Source organism: Emys orbicularis, chromosome 4 (assembly GCF_028017835.1).
Source record: "Emys orbicularis isolate rEmyOrb1 chromosome 4, rEmyOrb1.hap1, whole genome shotgun sequence".
Classification (NCBI taxonomy): Eukaryota; Metazoa; Chordata; order Testudines; family Emydidae; genus Emys; species Emys orbicularis.
This window is the reverse complement of record NC_088686.1, coordinates 125,347,084-125,368,280: the sequence shown is the minus strand read 5'-3', so window position 1 is coordinate 125,368,280 and position 21,197 is coordinate 125,347,084. Positions and strand designations below refer to the sequence as shown.

Below are 21,197 nucleotides of genomic sequence, written 5' to 3'. Positions count from 1 at the left end.
AGCTGGTCCGCTCTGTAAATACCGGTTCCTCCTATTCTCGCTCTCCGCTTCTGACCCACGACCCCATCAGCTCCGGGACAGGCGTTTCCTTCCCTCGCCTCACGGAATGGATTGAAGTGCTAGCAGCAGCCGCAGCCGCAGCCGCAGCCAGGGGGGGCCTGCAGCTCACCCCCCCCCCCCCCCCCCGAGCTGCCACCCCAGTTGCTACTCCTGCATAATCAGGGCTGGAGCTCGCGCTTGTGAATGAATTTCCGCCCCCCCCCGCGCGCGCCTTTCCCTGCTGTGTGCGCGTCCTCCAGCACTTCTGTCTCCGTGAGCTCATCCTCCGCGGCAGCCAATGGGATCGCCCCGGCTCCTTCCCACCGAGGAGCGCTGGTGCTGGGGAGCCGGGCCGGCGCTCGTGGTCCAGGCTCAGCCAGGCGTGGGAGCGGGGGGGTGGGGGGCTGATGCAGCTTCGGGTCCAGCCGCCGGGGACCCCGAAGGGCTGGGAGCGAACACCCCGGTGGCGTCCATGCCAGGGGAGGGGACCATACGGCTGGGGAGACGCGCCGTGATGTACACGGCGGAGACGATTCCCAAGGGGAAGAACCGAGTGATGGGGGTGAGTGTGGCTGAGAGATGGGAAAAAGGGGGGGGCTGCACTGGGCAGGGGGGTGCGGGGACTGGCAGGGCCTGAGCCGCCTCCGAGTGCCGGGGAGAGGTGGGGCGCTTTCCCCTCCTGGCCTGCGCTGTGCGGGTTGTCATAGGAGGACCATAGCGCTCCCTCCTGGGCTGGAAATCCATCAGCCAAAGCCCCCTGCCGCTGCCCCTCGGGGGGCCCCCTGCCCGGGCTGCTCTTCCTTGAGAGGCGCTTGTGTGGCAAGGTGACCCCCACGCAAGGGTGACCAGATGTCCCAGTTTTATAGGGACACTCCCGATATTTGGGGCTTTATCTTATATAGGGGCAGATTATCCCCCACCCCGTCCTGATTTTTCACACTTGCTATCTGGTCACCCTGCCTCTTGCTCAAGGGCCTGCAAGCCTGATTCTCCAGCTGGTGGAGGGAGGGGCAGGCAGACCTGGGCTGACACCTGTTCCAGCTGGCACCCCCAGGTGCTGCCAGCCATGGAATTGGCAGCTGGCCAGGGTGAGCGTGTCACTGGCGGCAGCAGGGGCTCTGGTCAGTGTCAGGAGAGCAGAGTCCCAGTGCCAGCACGGGCATAGTGTGAGGGTTCCAGGGCCTGCCCACCTGAGGGCACTCTGCTCTGCCTTGGCTTCCACGGTCAGCCCTGCTCCCTCCCTCTGCTTGGGAGGGCAAAGGCTGGCAGCCCCACAGAACCCCCTGGGCCTGTTCTCTCCTGCCGGAAGCTCCACAGAGCAAAGCACAGCTCCCAGACACGGCAGATTCATAGGCCCATTCTCCTGCTGGCAGAGGCTGAGGTTTCTGCAGAGCTGCGTCCTAGCTAGGGGGTTACAGAGCTTTGCTTTGGAGCAGCGGGGAGCATCTTTTGCAGGGCTCCCCTCTGGCTGGGTAAAGAGCAGCCCCCAAAAGGAAGGGTGCTGGCCATGCACGGAGGGGGATATGCTGGGGGGACATGGGGACCCCCCACAATCCCATAATATGGCAGAAGAAGGAATCTGGCCCTTGCACTGTCCTGCCTTCAGGGCCTTTCATGATGCTCTTCCCAGACACCATTGAGGATGTCAGAACTCATCACACAGCAATTCCTGCCTTCCCCCTTCTCTTGTTCTCCTCTGGCTCTGGCCTATGGTCCTGAGCTCAGTGTGGCTAGGAGTCAACCACTGCTGAGCACTAAACCCAGCTTGGTTGGGTGGAAGTGCTACAGCAGGTCACTTCACTGCTCTGCCTCAATTTCTACATCTATCAAACAGGGAGAATATGGGAGGGTTAGTTGATGTTTGTGTCACTGACCCCTGCTTGAGTCAACAGCGGGGTTTGAACTCTCAAAGCTAAAAAGCACAAGCTACGCGGTGATAAGCTGCAACAGTGCCCTTAATGGCCCATACCTAGCCCATGCTGCATTTGCACAATGCTTTTGAACTTTAGAGCTGCTGGGCACCCCTCTGTAAAGTCAGCAGTGTGATGGCAGGGGTGACTGTGACCCATGTTATTGCTGTGATCATTCTCTCAGACTATCCAGATCATGATGGGCTTCATGCACATCGGCTTCGGGATTGTCCTGACGACCATCACCAACGTTTACACCTCTGTCTTTGTGATTGGAGAGATCCCCTTCCTGGGAGGAGTATCTGTGAGTAGCATAAATGGAATTGAATGAATCCAGGCTGGGTTGGCTTCCCATGACCATCCCATGTTCTCCCCTCTCCTCCCTCTTTGGGCTGGCTTTCCATGACCATCCTGTGTTTTCCCCTCTCAGCCCACCTCAGACTGGCTTCCCATGACCAGCCCATTTTCTCTCCTCTCTACCCACCGAGGACTGGGTTTGTATGACTGTCCCATGGCCTAGCCAGAGGGGATTGTCTCTCACTTGCAATGTCTTTTAGAGGCACATACAGAGGATCGGAATGCTGACGAATTAGATGGATTATTATTATTTATGTTGCAGTATCTCCTGGGGCCCCTAGTCCTGGACCAGGACCCCATGGTGCTAAGTGCTGTGCAGACACAAAACAAAAAGATGATCCATGCCCCAGGCCCGGATTCTCAGAGGTATTTAGGGACTTAATTCACTGATTTCAACAGGAGTCAAGCTGCCACTTACCTTTGAGAGTTTGGGCCTTAGTGACCCTGTGACTGAAAGTATAGAGCCTACTTACCTGGAGAAACCCACCTTCCAGCCAGACAGCAGAGCTTCCTGATTGCAGGAGTCCAGAGAGGTAACTGCTTTCTGGCAGAAGCAGACTCTGTTTCCTGAGCTCCCCATCCTGTTTACCCTAGCAGGGAGAAGGGGTCCGTGCTCCCGCCTCATTTCCATCAGAGACGGATCCCTTAGGAGAACCAGAATTTATCCCAAAGTTTAAAGAGACCCACAGCTTAATAATATGAGGCTGTGAAAAAGACTAATGCAGTCCTAGGATGCATCAGGCAAGGTATTTCCAGTAGAGACAGGGAAGTGTTAATATCCATTATACAAGGCTCTGGTGAGACCTCATCTGGAGTACTATGTGCTTCCATGTTTAACAAAGATGAATTCAAACAGGAACAGGTGCAGAGAAGGGCTACTAGGATGTTCTGAGGAATGGAAAACCTCCCTTATGAGAGGAGACTCAAAGAGCTTGGCTTGTTTAGCCTAACCAACAGAAGGCTGAGGGAGATGTGATTGCTCTCTATAAATACATCAGAGGGATAAATACAGGGAGGGAGAGGAGTTATTTAAGTTAAGTGCCAATGTGGACACAAGAACATATGGATATAAACTGGCCATCAACAAGTTTAGGTTTGAAATTAGAGGAAGGTTTCTAGCCATCAGAGGAGTGAATTTCTGGAACAGTCTTCCAAGGGGAGTAGTGGGGGCAAAAAACCTAACTGGCTTCCAGACTGAGCTTAATAAGTTTATGGAGGGGATGGTATGACAGGACTGCCTACAATAGCATGTAGCCGATCTGCGACTGCTAGCAGCAAATATCTCCAGTAGCTGGTGATCAGACATTAGGTGGAGAGGGCTCTGAGTTACTACAGATAATTCTTTCCCAGGTGTCTGGCTGGTGAGTCTTGCCCACATGCTCAGGGTCTAATATTTGGGGTCAGAAAGGAATTTTCCCTCGGGTCAAATTGGCAGAGATCCTGGTGGTTTTTTGCCTTCTTCTGCAGCATGGGGCATCGATCACTTGCAGGTTTAAACTAGTGTAAATGGTGGGTTCTCTGTAACTTGAATTCTTTAAATCATGATTTGAGGGCTTCAGTAACTCAGCCAGAGGTTATGGGTCTATGACAGAAGTGGGTGGGTGAGGTTCTATAGCCTGCAATGTGCAGGAGGTCAGACTAGATGATCATGATGGTCCCTTCTGACCTTAAAGTCTATGAGACAGTAATGGCATGCTCAACTGTATTATACTGTTCCGGCAGTAGGCAGTGCTGTGTGTGACATTCCTTACTTAAGCTCACAGCAGCCATTCCTGACAGTGCATTAAAGGATCTTACAATGTATGCATCTGGTGTATATAATGAAGCTCTGTAGCTAGGCCATATCTGGTACAGATGCCTGATGGGCTAGTAGCAGCCCTGCAACCAGCCGTGAACAAGGTATACCTGACAATGATCATTTCCCTTTCCCCACACAGTTCATCATTTCTGGCTGCCTCTCTATTGGAGCTGAGAAGAGCCCGACCGAATGCGCAGTAAGTCCTAGCACTGCCTTCTCTTTGGAGGCTTTAGTTTAACTCCACTCGAACCAGGGTGAAAGCAGAATGCCAGGCAGCAGGTGAACACAAAGGCTGAATTCCTCCCCTCCCCCAGGAGGTGTGGTTTCTGGTGTGGGAGAGGAACCTCTCCCGGGCAGGGGTGGGGTTCACATGAAGTATCTGATGATATTTCATGGCATCCCCCTGTAGCATGTGGTGGGGGTTTGCCCTCCGTTAAAAGTTCAGGGAGTGGAGAGAGAGGTTATGTTGCAGTCCAGTGGGTAGGTTTGTGTGAAGATCAGAAAAGCCCTCACTCTAAGTCCTGAGATGTTTGTCTGAATGAGGAAAACCATCATCTCAGACATATTCCAGGGAGAGGGATACAATAGGGAGATGGATACAGAGGGGCCAACGAGTTCTATGTAGGCTTGTAACCTTCGTCCACCAATAACAGTTCTCAGTTGCATAGCTGCAGCCATGTTATGAGGAGCTATAACCAAATTATGGACCAACCTCATGAGGGCCAGCTATACACCCAAAGTTCAGATGCTCCTCCAAACTTGAGCAACACAGGAACTGCCACACTGGATTAGACCCAAGGCCATCTAGCCCAGAACCCTGTCTCTGGTGGTGGCCAATATCAGATGCTTCATAGGAAGGTGCAAGAAACCCCATAACCTGCCGCTATTGAAAGTTCCTTCCTACCCACAGATAGCTGATGACTGGTTTGTTCTCTGTAGCAAGAGAGTTTATACCTAGTCTAAATTAATTTTAATCTTGTCTAATGTGGCTATGGGTGTTCTCATTCTCCATATTAACATCTAATCTTCCTGAGCTCTTTGGTCTGCAAGATCCCAGGCTGGGAACATCGTCTCGTGATCTCTGGAGTTTCCTATTACAGGTCAACCCTCGGAAAAGCTTCAGAGGCTGGGTTTTCAGAATGTGGATTTTTATCCCCGGGGTCCAGACAAAGCCAGGATACACAGATCCATGGTTTCAGATTAGAGGGTTGGTTCAAGTTACTTGCAAGATTACGTGCAAGTTACTAACCAGATTCCAGCTGATTATTTATTTCATCCACACTTAGCAATATCCCTTCCCCCCTCTGTGTGTATGTTCCAGGTGAAAGGAAGCCAGACCATGAATGTCATCAGTGCCATCTTTGCATTACTTGGGATAGTGGCTTTTATAATAGACCTGAATATAAATGGACTGTACCACTCCAACTATGACTACTACAACTATCTAGTGATGGTAAGCGACTGTCCAGATCCTGCCGGCGGCTTTCTATTCACAGATCATTGGTTTGGAATGAACATCTTGGGGAGATCTGTTGTTGCTCTAAGAGAGATGGAGACAGAGGAGGATCTAGCCTTCTTTGTAGGTATGGGAACAGTGGCGAGGGGGCTGAGATGCTAAGGTGATGAGCATGGCACAAATTACATTGGAATTGGTTGGCATTTTGAGAGTGACCCCCTTTTTAGACAAAAAATGCTGCTTTTGTCAAAATTGAAACATTTAAAAATGTGCCAGCAGTGACAATGTTTTGTTTAGGAAGAAAAATTGGGGAAAAGCAGTTTTGAAAATGTCAAAATATCCCATTTCAGCATGTACAGAACAGAACGTTTTGAGAGGACTATTTCAAAACAAACTTCATTGTTTTTTATATTTTTTTAAAGAAAAAAAGTATAAAAAGGTTAAAATTGGAATGAAAGTGCTTTGTTGAGGTGGGACCCTAAACTACACTCCCTGGATCTTCACACAGCACCAGCAAAACTCCCAAGTCCTTGCCCCATCATGCACTGGTCAAGGCATAAACTCTGAGATAGATTCCCTTGGAGAAGGGATGGGGCTTCCTCTTTGTTAGCGATGAAGTCTAAGTCAAGAATCTGAAGGGGATGTGCCCAGGACATTCTAGATGCTAAATAATATGGATTGAGGATTAGAGAGAGACAAGGTGGGTGAGGCAAAATCTTATATTGGACCAACAGAAGTTGGTCTGAAGCAGAGCTCTGTCTAGCTGGAAAGCGTGTTTCTTTTACCAACAGAAGTTGGTCCAATAAAAGATTTTGCCTCACCCATATCCTGGGGCCTGCACAGCTATAACCCTGCAAACGTGGATTGAGGATGACACTGGGGACGGATCCTCATCTGGTGTAAATCGATGTTGCTCCATTGAAGCCAATTCAAAGCTGATTTACACCAGTGAAGAATCTGGTCCTTGGGGTGCAGCATCCTGGCAGATAAAAAAGTCTGAGCTGATACTGGGGGGGCCCACTGGAATGGATTCTTGGTGTACCTCGTTGGATGAGGAGAAGAAGTGGAACTGGATTTTTGTGCCTCCAGGAATGTACTCTGGGGGGCAGTTCAAGGCAGGAGAGGGTGTGAGTTGTATGTAGCACACAGCAGCCTCAGCCCTGGTCGGGGGTATATGGTGTTAATGGCTATGCTGTTGTGGTTTTCTGTTCTCGAGCAGGCCGGGAACGGGATCTCCATCGTGCTGCTGATCTTCACTATCCTGGAGTTCTGCATTGCAGTCGCCACCGCACTCTTTTGGTGCCGGGCAACCCGCCTCAACTCCCATGAGGTGAGCGTTTTGATCCCACGGGCATGCTGGCCAGCTCCATGTCTGGGAAGCATGGCGAGAGGTTTGCTTCCATTTAAACCCATCCCTGTTTAGCAGAGCATATCTCAGGGAGGCAATAGTGGGGCTATTAGTGGGGTAACATGGGCGTGGTGGCCACTATGATTCAAATGATGCCAGGAAGATGGCAGTGGGTGTAGCGGATGCTGCTGGTGAACAGGACATGGTCCAGTGGAATCATTGGAGAGATGTCCATGGACCTCGGTGGGCATTGTCTCAGTTCCTCTGAGACTGCATGCGGGTGATAGTGGTGGTGATGATGATGCCAAGTGGTGGTGATGATGATGCCAATCAGAGGCTGATTTCCCTGTTTTCCAGTCCATGCTGATTGTGCCCAACACCATCAGAGCGGACCTCATGGTGCCCACTGCAGAATTGCCTCATCCGCCAACTTACAGTGATACGGCCTATGATCCGAAGGACCAGTCTGAGTGGGGGACCCAAGAAAGAACCTGAGGAGAAGTCGGCCCAAGCGCAGAAGCAGCAGCTCCTCCTTCTCTGAGGAGCAAATTCTGGCCCCCTGCCTGCATGACAGATTTCCTTCAGTTACTGCCAATGTTCTTCCCACCCCAGTCCCTGTCTTGAGTTCCGAGGGACCTGCTCTCCCCTTCTTCCGGGATGGGCTCAGGCCTGTGTGTTGCCCACAGATGAGACTTTAAAGCATGTTCCCCGGCCTGCTCTGCCTTGAACCAAGAGGTAACATCTAGCCCGCGCTCCCTGTAGGCTGCATGGGGAATTGGTCAATGAATCTGTCAAAGGGGCAGCACGTCAGCTGTGCATGAGTGCCCCCTGGGCAGAGAGATCTGAGAGCAGGCAGGGGCCCAGAGTGAAACATGGGACAGGAGCACCTCCAAACAAACATGTGACAATCACCCGTGTATCTAGCTGCGCTCTCCCAGGCCCGCATTCAACCCTCTGTCAGCACAAACCCAGCACAGGAACAGGGAGTGGCAGCTTGGAATCCTGACCCTGATCTAGTTAAAACAGCCTTGAGAAATGCTCTAATTTGCACCTGGCTGCCCCTGGTCCCCGTGGCAGCTGGGGAATAGCCAGCGCACAGAGCTGCCCTGGCCACACACCCTGGAAAGTCCTGATCCAGGGGTCTGCTGCACTGGGGGAACGGCCAGGGGTGTTGCTGCTTTGCACGGCTTTGGAACAGCGTAGCCAGTGTCCAATGGCTGCAGAGTGACTATGGCCCCTCTCTCTTCATCACTGGATTTTGTCCCAGGCAGCGACCCAGACAGGCCTTCACTGTGGGTGGGTGAAGGGCACAGACTTTGAAGCCTCCAGATCATTGATGCTAATCTAGCAGCATGTCAGCAGTGGCTGAAAAGCGTTATCATCTGACAGCCCGGTGTCCCATGCAAAATGAGGCCTAGTTCTTAGTAGGCAAGGCCACCAGGTAACAAAAACCCCACTATGATGGGCCTCAACTCCTATGACACACCACCCCGAGGGGTTGGCAACTGCTCTGCAGAGCAGGGCGGGGGTAAGGGGCCCGGGCCATAAAGAGAAATTCCCCATCTCCCGGTTCCTCCACAGATAAAAGGCTGGAGAGCCCTATGTAGACAGAGGAGTCATGCTTCCCAGGTAAATATGGCTGCCGCAAGAAGAAAGCCATTGGTTTATAACCAGTCTCTCTATCCTCATGGTGTAGCCAGTCCCCAAGCAAATGGGCATGGCTTTTTTCTCCCCTGTAGTGTGACTGAGTGATTTTTCTCTAATTGCTTATTGGCTTCTTTTGAGAAGAGCCTTATAGGGGAAAGGTGGGTGGGAGGGTTGGGTTGGGGAGTCTCCCACTGGCTTCTATAGACCTTGCATCAGGTCCTTTAAGAGCAATCATGGGAAATTTCTTCCGGCTATAAAAAGCCTATCTGGAAATCAGGGATCCTTAGCGTGAGGTGACCTTTATAACAGTCATCCTTCGGATACGTCTACCCTGCAATAAAAGACCCGCAGCATTGCCACGGCTGGCCTGGCTCAGCTGACTAGGCCTTGTGGGGCTTGAGCTGCAGGGCTATAAAATCGCAGTGTGGATGTTCGGGCTGGAGCCTGGGCTTTGAGACCTCATAAAGGCAGAGGATCTCAGAGCCCGGTCTCCATCCCAAACCTGAACATCTACACTGCAGTTTCATAGCCCTGAGAGCCCAAGTCAACTGACCCGGGCTCTGAGACTCAGTGACATGGGTTTTTTACGCAGTGTAGACATACCCTTGTGGTTGTAAGTTTGGTAACTTATAGGAACATTTAAGATATATTGAAACTTGCCTAAATGTCCTGCATCTGGCTCAATCTTTTTATGTTTGGTTGTATTTCTGGTTGTTTTTATTTTACTTTTTAAATAAACCACCTGTTTAAAACTTTAAATCCTGATCTCTGGGTATTTTGTGCCATCTTGGAGCGAGATACACCCTTGCAGCCAGTCTCTGTAGACATTAGAGCTGGGTGAATAATGGAATTTTCCATTTGTTGGCAATTTCAAAAAGTCGAGACAAAATTTTTGTTTGGGATCAAACCAAAAACACAAATGTTCAAATTTTTCGGCAAATCACAAAGATAAAAGCAATATTTAGGATTGAACAAAATGTTTTGTTTTCACAAAACTGTAACATTTTAGATTTTGACCATTTTTAGATTTTTTTAAAAACAAAATGAAAGGAAATTTTGAAATGAAAAGTTGGTTCAAGCCAAAACATTGAGGGGTTACACTTAGAAAACATCAAAACAATTTGATTTTTTTCAGGAATTTGGGGAGGAGGGTTCCCCAAAATGAACAATATGGCAAAATTGACATGAACTCACAAAATATTTTTGTGTCACCAAATCTGCATTTGTCACCAAAAATAGTTTAGTGTGAAAAGTTTCACCCAACTCTAGCAGAGAGCCAAGGATTGAATGGCACAAAGAAAGCCAATGCCTTTCTCCCCTCTGGAATTTATCATTATTTCTATTACCACAAATCTGGTGCCAGTATTGACTGGCCCAAGCAGGCAGTGGTCCCTGATACCACCTGCCTTTTGGAATAGCTACTCCCTAGGACTTGCAGTCTGAAGTCCAGCTACACTAGCCTTTCTGGGCTGTGTTTCACAGGAACCAGCCCCACAGCCTTATCTGTATTGGGCACACGACCCAAAGGACAGCGGAGAAACTTCTCAAAGGTGAGCATTGCAGGTAAGTGTTGTATGAGCAGCCTATTCATTGAGATGAAGGTGTTTGTGACAGGGTGCACGTGGCCTTTAGGGTTTTCTACAGGAGGCCCCATGGCCCTGGTACACCCTGCCCCAGGAAGCAGCGAAGTGGGAGGAATGAAGCAGCAAAGGAGCTCCTGCAGGCCTCTCTGGAGCAGCCATCTTGGAAACTACAGATACGTGACCTTTCAAGGGCTAGTGACACCCAATCAGAGTCCAGCAGGCTCAGGTAAAAGGAGCTTCAGGCCCTTAGCAGGGCAGTGTGGAAGCTGGCTGGGAGCAGAGGAGCAGGGAAATGTGTTTCTCTCTGGCCACAGGAGCCTGAGGATTAGCCAGGGTTTTTCTGTGGCTGCACTTGTATAGCTGGGTTACCAGGGAGAGAGGGACCTGACCAGGGGCGCCGGACCCTCCACCTGCCCTGGCAAGTGACACCAGGAGGGCAGGGACATGGGCTGGGGGCTGCTCTCGGGCACCCCAATCCCACACCCAGGGCAGGTGGAGAGTCCGGGGCTCTCCACAGCAGCTGGGGCTCCCTGGGTGGTTCTTACCATGGCCTGGCTCCAGCTTCTGGACTGGCCAGGGGGCGGAGCCTGTGACGGGTTGGATCACAGAAACCCCCTTGGGAGCTGCCACCTGATGTGCAAAGACTACCCCTGCTTCTGTTTTCCCTGCCAGCTCAGGACTCCAGCACCCTGTCTTGCTGAGCCAGACATGCCCATCTGCTCCAACAAAGACCCAGGGTCTGAATCACTTGCCCCAAAGCTGCAAGTTTACCTGAAAACAGCTCACAGTAGTGTGCTTGTCTTTAGCACTCAGATGCCCAACTCCCAATGGGGTCTAAACCCAAATAAATCCGTTTTACCCTGCATAAAGCTTATGCAGGGCAAACTCATAAATTGTTCACCCTCTATAACACTGATAGAGAGATATGCACAGTTGTTTGCTCCCCCGGTATTAATACATACTCTGAGTAAATTACTAAATAAAAAGTGATTTTATTAAATACAGACAGTAGGATTTAAGTGGTTCCAAGTAGTAACAGACAGAACAAAGTAAGTCACCAAGCAAAATAAAATAAAATGCGCAAATCTATGTCTAATCAAACTAAATACAGATGATTTCCTCACCAGTTCCAGAGCACTCCCTTTTACAGGCTAATCTCCTTTTAGCCTGGGTCCAGCAATCACTCACACCCCCTGTAGTTACTGTCCTTTGTTTCAGTCTCCTTCAAGTATCCTGGGGGGGGGGGGTGGAGAGGCTCCTTCTTTAGCCAGCTGAAGACAAAATGGAGGGGTCTCCCACAGGTTTAAATAGACTCTCTCTTGTGGGTGGAGACCCCCCTCCTCCCTCCTATGCAAAGTCCAGCTCCAAGATGGAGTTTTGGAGTCACCTGGGCAAGTCACATGCCCCTGCACGACTCAGTCTTTACAGGCCGACACCATTGTCCACATGGTATCTTGCATGTCTCCAGGAAGACTTCTTATGTGGATTGGAGCATTCCAAGATGCATTGTTCTCCAAGTGTTTCCTGATCAGGTACTTAACCTGGCGAATTCCTTCCTAAAGAAGCTGACCAAATGCCTCCCAAAGCTTATTTAGAAACCAAGCAAGCATACAGCCCATATTCTTAACCTCAAGTAGAAAATGATATATATATGTACAAATAGGATGAATAGATATAGTAGACCATAACCTTTACGGAGATATGTTACCTGGCACAGGCAGCACAAAACATATTCCAGTTATGTCATACATACATTTATAAGCACCCCCTCCCCATAAAGCCTTATGGGGTACACTGTCACACCCTCCCCCTGAACTTACTGCCAGAGACTTGAACACTGTCCATGGCGGAGGCAGTACCTGTAAAATTTCTGTTTGTTTTTGGTCACACTCCCTTTCAGTACCTTGAAACCATATGATGTCACTCCTAGGGGTTCTAGCCCGTTTTGGGGTTCCTGGTCCCCAGATGCTTGCAAACAGGTAGGGATGTAGAATTGCTAACAGAATGCAGGCAACAATATCCGTTAAAGTGGAGGTGTCTTGGCATTTAGCCACCAATGCCATGAGGCGGTGTGCCTCAGTTTCCCCTTCTACACAGCAGCATGGGCCTGTTATGCTTTCGCTGCTTTTTACAGGTATGGGCTGTAAAGTAACATGCTGGTGGGGCTGTCTTGTTACCATCCCCAGCATGTATAACAGCTTCTTCCACAAATTAGGTAGGTTCCACATCTTTAAAGGGTTTACCACTGGTGTGAATTCTTTTATTTTATCCCATAGGTGAATTAGCAAAAGACACAAGGTTAACAGCAAATCTACGGTGGACAGGCTTCGTTCACTCAATTTGACTTGTTTAGCCCCTATTGTATTTTCCCAGTTCTCTGTGCCCTCTGGTAGACACTCTGATGCAGATTCTTCTTCCTCTTTGGGGAAGACTTCTAGTTCGGGCATGTGCTTGGGTCTTTGGCCAGGAAAGGGTGTACTACGACCATGCTTGCCCTCGGCCCCTCCCTCTGGAGTTTCTCTGGGCTGGGCCCCACTCCCTTGTGAAGTTCCTCCCATGCAGAGATTTCCCCCCCCCCCCCCCGTCTTGGAGAGAGAGTTTTATCTCTTGCAAGTGTAGCAAGAACAACATCTTTCCCTGGGGTGCTCTGGACCCCTTTGGGCACCCCACTTTCTGTTTCCAATGGGTCAGCTGGATGGACCCCCTCATCCCGGAGACCTGACCCCCAGGTTTCCCTTAAAACCTGATCCACAGGAGAGGGGGCTGGCCTTTTGAATGCAGACTTTTCACCCTCCTCCTGGGAAAGCCCCTCCCTACAAAAGGTGGGTGGACTCTCTGGCCCCCCCTGACCTTCCATCTGGGCTTCCCTCTTTGGGCTCCCCTCTGGGTCCGACACTCTTGTGTCCCCCAAAAGGGAAGGTGATCCTGCCCCAGCTGTGGACTCACAGCTACCAGCTACGACAGACCTCTCACTGGCCAGCAAAATCCCCCCCCTTTCACTCGGGTTGGGCTGGCACCCAGCTACAGAGTCCTTGGGGCCTGTTCCCACCGCAGCGGTCCCCAGGACCCCAACTTCCACCTTTGGGACACACGCCTCTGTGCACCCCAGGGCAGGCCCGGCCCCCTGCTGACCTGCAACTTTCTGGCAGTCAGCAGCTGTGGTGGCCTCCTTGCTACAAGGTGGTACATCCCCTCCCCAGGGGAGATGATTACGGGACAGGAGCTGGCTTTATCCAGCTGCTCCCTCTGGAACTTCCCTTGAGCCCCGGGGCTATAGGAACTGGCTACAACCAGCCCTGCCCCCGAAGCTGCATCCTTTACTGCTGCAGAGGAATCTAAGGCCTGGTCTACACTAGGGATTTATGTCGAATTTAGCGCCGTTACATCGAATTAACCCTGCACCCGTCCACACCACGAGGCTATTTAGTTCGACATAGAGGTCTCTTAAATTCGACTTCTGTACTCCTCCCCAACGAGGGGAGTAGCGCTAAATTCGACATGGCCATATCGAATTAGGCTTGGTGTGGATGGAAATCGACGCTAATAGCTCCGGGAGCTATCCCACAGTGCACCACTCTGTTGACGCTCTGGACAGCAGTCCGAGCTCGGATGCTCTGACCAGCCACACAGGAAAAGCCCCGGGAAAATTTGAATTCCTTTTCCTGTCTGGCCAGTTTGAATCTCATTTCCTGTTTGGACATCGTGTCGAGCTCAGCAGCACTGGCAACGATGCAGAGCTCTCCAGCAGAGATGGCCGTGCAATCCCAGAATAGAAAGAGGGCCCCAGCATGGACTGATCGGGAAGTCTTGGATCTCATCGCTGTGTGGGGCGATGAGTCCGTGCTTTCCGAGCTGCGCTCCAAAAGACGGAACGCAAAGATCTATGAGAAGATCTCTAAAGCCATGGCAGAGAGAGGATACAGCCGGGATGCAACGCAGTGCCGCGTGAAAATCAAGGAGCTGAGACAAGGCTACCAGAAGACCAAAGAGGCAAACGGACGATCCGGATCCCAGCCCCACACATCCCGTTTCTACGAGGCACTGCATTCCATCCTAGGTGCGGCCGCCACCACTACCCCACCACTGACCGTGGACTCTGAGGATGGGATATTGTCCACGGCCGCTTCCTCGGACATGTTAGAGGATGGGGAAGATGAGGAAGGAGATGAGGCGGACGAGGCAGTCGGCAGCGCCTACCAAGCTGATTTCCCCGACAGCCAGGAGCTCTTCATCACCCTTACAGAGATCCCCTACCAACCCTCCCCAGCATTTAACCCGGACACAGATTCAGGGGAAGGATCAAGCAGTAAGTGTTTTAAACATCTAAACATTTATTTTTAACAAAACTGGAATATTAAGAATAATAACAATAACAGGAGTACTTGTGGCACCTTAGAGACTAACAAATTTATTAGAGCATAAGCTTTCGTGGGCTACAACCCACTTCTTCGGATGCATATAGAGTGAACCATATATTGAGGAGATATATATACACACACATACAGAGAGCATGAACAGGTGGGAGTTGTCTTACCAACTCTGAGAGGCCAATTAAGTAAGAGGGAAAAAAACTTTTGAAGTGATAATCAAGATGGTATTTTCACACTTGCTTCTTATCAAACTGTCTGTACTGAGCCATCTTGATTATCACTTCAAAAGTTTTTTTTCCTCTTACTTAATTGGCCTCTCAGAGTTGGTAAGACAACTCCCACCTGTTCATGCTCTCTGTATGTGTGTGTATATATATCTCCTCAATATATGGTTCACTCTATATGCATCCGAAGAAGTGGGTTGTAGCCCACGAAAGCTTATGCTCTAATAAATTTGTTAGTCTCTAAGGTGCCACAAGTACTCCTGTTATTTTTGCGGATACAGACTAACACGGCTGCTACTCTGAAACCTGAAATAATAACAACGTGTTCTTCATGATTTCTTAACCCTGGGCGCTTAAGTATTCAGTTCCAACTATTTTAAAAAAATCTAACAGTGTCCGGTTGTGCATGATTCTGCTGCCCAAGCTGCTCCACTCTTTAGTCCCTGCCATTGCAGCTATATTAAAATCCGGTCTATATGTCCGGGGATAGAGCTGAAATCCTCCACGGACATCTCGACGAAGCTCTCCTGGAGGTAATGGGAAAGCCTGTTCATCAGGTTCCTGGGGAGAGCGGCCTTAGTGGGTCCTCCGAAGTAGGAGACGTTCCCGCGCCAGGAGATCCTCAAGTACTCCGGGATCATTGCCTTGCACAGCATGGCAGCATAGGGCCCTGGTCTTTTCAGGCTTTCCCGAAGCATCCTTTCCTTCTCGCTGTCCGAGATCCTCATGAGTGTGATGTCGCTCATGATGACCTGCTTTGAATTAGGTAGGGGACTGTTAGTATTGGGACTGCTTGCAAGTTCCTTTACAGAACTGTAACTGCTGGTTTACAGCCACGCGGTGGAGGCGGGAGAGGGGCAGCATACAGGGATCTTTCCCTGGGACAGCCGCGAGGGGGTGGGACAGGGCCAGAGTTCATGCTTGGCCGATTGCTGGCAGCAGAGACTGGCATTGCTTTCAGTGTGAAAGGAGGCCAGTGGTACTACTACAGTTTTAAGCAGCCACAAGTCTACGGCTTACCATGTCTGCCTGCTACAGAAATTCCGATGTCCTGCCCCGCTTCCCAGATCGGCAGTGCAAGACCCCAGGCACTGAAGGCGAGGTCTGAAAATTCGACCTTGTCCTGAGTGCGCATGTGATAGGTGCGGTGCATGGTCTTGTTCACAGAGAAAGACTATGTTCTCTGTTCACAACTACATTTATGTTTCGGAGGAATTCACTACCTTTTTCTCATTCCCACAGCCACATCTGCGACTGTCTCCCAACCCAGCCTGGCATCACACTCCCAGAGGCTAGCGCACATTAGGGGAGGAAGAAGAAGACGCGAGAGGACATGTTCTCAGAACTAATGGGCTGCTCCCGAGCCCAGGCAGCACAGCAGAACCATTGGAGGGAGAATTTGTCCCAAATGCACCGGACACACATGGAATGTGAGGAGAGGTGGTGGCAGGAAGACCAGCAGGCGACTCAAACGCTGCTTGGACTTCTGAGGGAGCAAACGGACACGCTCCGGCGCCTTGTTGATGTTCTGCAGGAACGGAGGCAGGAGGACAGAGCCCCGCTGCAGTCTATTAGTAACCGCACTCCCCCGCCACCAAGTCCCATACCCCCCTCGCCCAAAGTCCAAAGAAGGAGGGGCGGCAGAGTCCGTGAAAACTCTCACTCCACCCCTGCAGACTGCTCAAGCACCAGAAGGCTGTCATTCCCCAAAATTTGAAAAGTCCTTTTCTGCCCACCTCCCCCAAGCCCCCGTCCAAGTTTCACCCCCCAGTTTCATGTGTGGTTGTTAATAAAAAATACGTTTCTGTTCATTACTGTTTCAATCATGTTCTTTTGAGGGACAGTCTGTCTGAAGGGGGGGAAGGGGCTTGGTACTTGGACAGGACAGTCACCTTTAGCAGGGTACAGAGGCGGGGGCAGGTCCAGCAGCAGGGCACATACACAGTGCAGTGACTAGTTACCCTGGTCAGTCTGGGAGGTGGTTTTCATGTTCTGTGCGTGGGGGGGGGGGGTTGCTCTGTGACTCTGTGGCGGGGGAGGGCGGTTACAGATCTTATGCAGCGGTCCTTGTCCTGGATCACAGAGCCATGCAGCAGGGGATCTGTAACCATCCTCCCCCTGCCATAAAGTCACATAGCCCCCACATACACGCAGCCCCGCTCAGGAGGGCTGGAAGGCTCCGTTCAAACAACCAGTCCGCCACTGCGAATCCTGTCATTCCTGGAGTTTAGAAGGATCATTTGCATCAGTACACTACACCCGCTCCCCACCACAGTCTGCATCCCAGGTTTAAAACATTCCCGCGAAAACAGTAATAAAGACAACAGTGTTCATTAACAAAATAAAACTGATTTTATTTTTTTGGAAGGGGGTGGAGGGGGTCTGTAACTGGAGAGGATAGTCAACATTAACTTGGTAAAGAAACGGTGGCAGGTTCAGCTTCTCTGTACAGAAACTTAAATGTCACTGGTTACCCTGCTCACTGTGGAACCTAGCTTTCAAAGCCTCCCAGATGCACAGCGCGTCCCGCTGGGCTCTTCTAATCACCCGGCTGTCTGGCTGGGCGTAATCAGATGCCAGGCTATTTGCCTCAACCTCCCAACCCGCCATAAAGGTCTCCCCCTTGCTCTCACACAGATTGTGGAGCACACAGCAAGCTGCTATAACAATGGGGATATTGGTTTCGCTGAGATCACAGCGAGTCAGTAAGCTTCTCCATCTCCCCTTGAGACGGCCAAAAGCACACTCCACCACCATTCTGCACTTGCTCAGCCGGTAGTTGAACAGTTCTTTTTCAGTGTCCAGGGCGCCAGTGTAGGGCTTCATGAGCCAGGGCATTAGCGGGTAGGCTGGGTCCCCAAGGATCACTGTAGGCATCTCCACATCCCCAAGACTTATTTTGTGGTCCAGGAAGTAAATACCTTCCTGCAGCCGTCTAAACAGACCAGAGTTCCTGAAGACGCGAGCGTCATGAACCTTGCCCGGCCATCCGACGTTGATGTTTGTAAAACATCCCCGATGGTCCACCAGTGCTTGCAGCACCATTGAAAAGTATCCCTTTCTGTTAATGTACTGGCTGGCCTGGTGGTCCGGTCCCAGGATAGGGATGTGAGTTCCATCTATAGCCCCACCGCAGTTTGGGAATCCCATCGCGGCAAAGCCATCTATGATGACCTCCACGTTTCCCAGGGTCACTACCTTTGAGAGCAGTACCTTAACGATTGCGTTGGCTACTTGCATCACAACAACCCCCACGGTAGATTTGCCCACGCCAAACTGGTTCGCGACAGACCGGTAGCTGTCTGGCGTTGCAAGCTTCCAGAGGGCTATGGCCACTCGCTTCTGGACAGTCAGGGCTGCTCGCATCCGGGTGTCCTTGCGCTTCAGGGCAGGGGACAGCAACTCACAAAGTTCAAGGAAAGTCCCCTTCCGCATGCGAAAGTTTCGCAGCCACTGGGATTCATCCCAGACCTGCAGCACTATGCGGTCCCACCAGTCCGTGCTTGTTTCCCGTGCCCAGAATCGCCGTTCCACAACATCCACATCACCCATTGTCACCGTGATGTCCTCGGCGCTGGGTCCCGTGCTTTCTGACAGGCCTGTGCTACTCTCAGACTTCAGGTCCTCACCGCGGTGCCGTAGCCTCCTCGCCTGGTTTATCTGCATCTGCCTGTGGTAAAGGTGGATGATAACCTGCGAGGCGTTGACAACGGCCACAACTGCAGCGATGGTCGCAGCGGGATCCATGCTCGCAGTGCTGTGGCGTCCGCGCTGGCACTGACTGGAAAATTGCGCGAACTGATTTCCCGCTGGCGCTTTCAGGGAGGGAGGGAGGGCGGTAATGACGGACGGATGACGACAATTACCCAAAAGCACCCTCGACCCTTTTTTTTTACCCAGAAGGCATTGGCGGCTTGACCCAGAATTCCAATGGGCAGCGGGGACTGCGGGAACTGTGGGATAGCTGCCCACAGTGCACCGCTTCCAATGTCGATGCTTTCCCCGTTAGTGTGGACTCACAAAGTCGAATTACTGTCCTTAGTGTGGACACACACGTTCGACTTTGCAATATCGATTCTACATTTTCGATTTAAGAGAAATCGAACTACCCTCGTAGTGTAGACATACCCTAAGAGACACTCTCCTATTCCCCCAGCAGTCCGTGTGACTTCACCCCTCCTCCGGGGCTTTTAGCACAAGTTTCCTTCTCACTGCTAACCAACCCTGGGACAGATTCTGCCACACTAAAGAAATCATTCCCCAGTAGAAACGGTGCAAAATTGTGTGCCACCGTTGCAACAGTCAGCTCAGCCTGCAAATCCTGAGTTTGCATGTGTACTTTAGCTAAAGGTGCCAGGACTTTGTAACCAGTGGCGTAGTCGAGCAGGATCTGTGCACAGCTGATTGCTTTGAGATACTGGTAGTGATTTTAAGTGAATTTTAAGTGTGGTGGCTGGAGAACAGACAAAGTAGTTACTGGTTTGTTATTTTCTGTTTGCTTATTTCGGGAAAGGGAAGTAGGGACAGAAAAGGAAGCAAAATAAGTAAGAATGAAGATGAAAAGAAGCTAAAACTACACAAGTTTCAAATTGCCCAGAAAGACTGAACAATGGGTGCTGGGAATGTCTCTGTTAACTAAGAAGCCCCTGAGCTGAGTACATCTCAGTTTCAGTGAACTGCAGATGGGTGTGGCCCAACCTCTGTCTGTGCTGAAGCTGACTGGAGTGTCTAACCTAGCAAGACAGGAGGGGAGGGGCGCCTGTTCTGGCAGGAGGGTGTTCTCTGTGGTATCCCAGCTCATCAAGTGATGGTCTCAAGGGAAAACAAATGGAAATTGATGTACAGTTTGCCTGGGAAAAGGCTGACCTGGAAAAAGAAAAGGCTGTCCACCAACCTGGACTTAAGAGACAAAGCAATTAAGACCCAGAAGCATGACCTGGCCGTAATGGAGTGGAAGAGGTGCACAGAGACATGTATCCTGGAGCTGGAAGTTGGGGTCCTGGTGACTGCTGCGGTGGGAACAAACCCCAAGGACTCTAGCTGGAAGCAAACCCAACCTGAGTGAAAGGGGGGGATTTTGCTGGCCAGCGAAAGGTCCCTCATAGCTGGTAGCTGTGAGCCTACAGCTGGGTCAGGGTCTCTTTCCCTTTTGGGGGACACAGGAGTGTCTGCCCCATAGGGGAGCCCAAAAACGAATTTTAGGTATACTGCCTCCGCCATGGTCAGTGTCCAAATCTCTGGCAGTAAGTTCAGGAGGAGGGTGTGATGTTGTGCAGTCTATATGGTTTTATAAAAACATGATAATAAGTGAATATAATGTAACTGGGATAGTTTTATAAAAATTTGATAATAAGTGACTATAATGCAAATGGGATATGCTTCGTGCAAAAGGTCTCTTGTAAGGTATCATTACAAAGCTCATAATCTACTGAGTGTGATCATCTGATTTGTATAAATGTACCACTCTTGTATCTAAAACTAGAAATATAAAATGTAACGCTGAGGGCCTATTGTAATTATGTAAAGTGTGGGCCATTAATGATGGTTTGGAATCTTGATGACTCCCATTAACCAGGACCATTGTCTGCAGATGGTTGTGTTTACCTGTTAGTCTTCCTGTATATGTGTGTACTGGCAAGTGGGCAATGAAGTCTTGCAGTGACATGTGATCATGTCACCTGAACTGGAATCCATCTTTAACCTGGTGCTTTTCCAGTGGGGGGGGTGGAAACCCAGAGGGACAAAGGGTTCCCGCCTTATGCAAAAGATATATAAAGGGGTGGAAGAGAACAGAGAGGGAGAAAGGAGCCATCATGAAGAATCCCCTAGCTACCACCTGAGCTGGAACAAGAGCTGTGCCGGGGAAAGAATTGTGCCCAGGCCTGGAAGGTGTCCAGTCTGAGAAAAACTTACTGAAGCATCTCTGAGGGTGAGATTATCTGTATTTAGTTTGATTAGACATAGATTTGCGCATTTTATTTTATTTTGCTTGGTGACTTACTTTGTTCTGTCTGTTACTACTTGGAACCACTTAAATCCTACTGTCTGTATTTAATAAAATCACTTTTTATTTAGTAATTTACTCAGAGTATGTATTAATACCTGGGGGAGCAAACAACTGTGCATATCTCTCTATCAGTGTTATAGAGGGCGAACAATTTATGAGTTTGCCCTGCATAAGCTTTATGCAGGGTAAAACGGATTTATTTGGGTTTAGACCCCATTGGGAGTTGGGCATCTGAGTGCTAAAGACAAGCACACTACTGTGAGCTGTTTTCAGGTAAACTTGCAGCTTTGGGGCAAGTGATTCAGACCCTGGGTCTTTGTTGGAGCAGATGGGCATGTCTGGCTCAGCAAGACAGGGTGCTGGAGTCCTGAGCTGGCAGGGAAAACAGAAGCAGGGGTAGTCTTTGCACATCAGGTGGCAGCTCCCAAGGGGGTTTCTGTGATCCAACCCATCACAGA

The 21,197-nt window shown here is 50.4% G+C and overlaps 1 protein-coding gene across 1 annotated transcript; it reads left to right on the top strand.

Annotated features, from left to right (window-relative positions):
* Positions 1 to 337: 337 nt before the first annotated feature.
* On the top strand, positions 338 to 7,403 carry LOC135877077 (membrane-spanning 4-domains subfamily A member 15-like). Its single transcript, XM_065402428.1, has 6 exons — positions 338 to 601; positions 2,134 to 2,253; positions 4,244 to 4,300; positions 5,426 to 5,557; positions 6,780 to 6,890; positions 7,266 to 7,403. The coding sequence occupies exons 1-6, from the start codon at positions 338 to 340 to the stop codon at positions 7,401 to 7,403; spliced, it is 822 nt and encodes a 273-aa protein (XP_065258500.1).
* Positions 7,404 to 21,197: the final 13,794 nt, after the last annotated feature.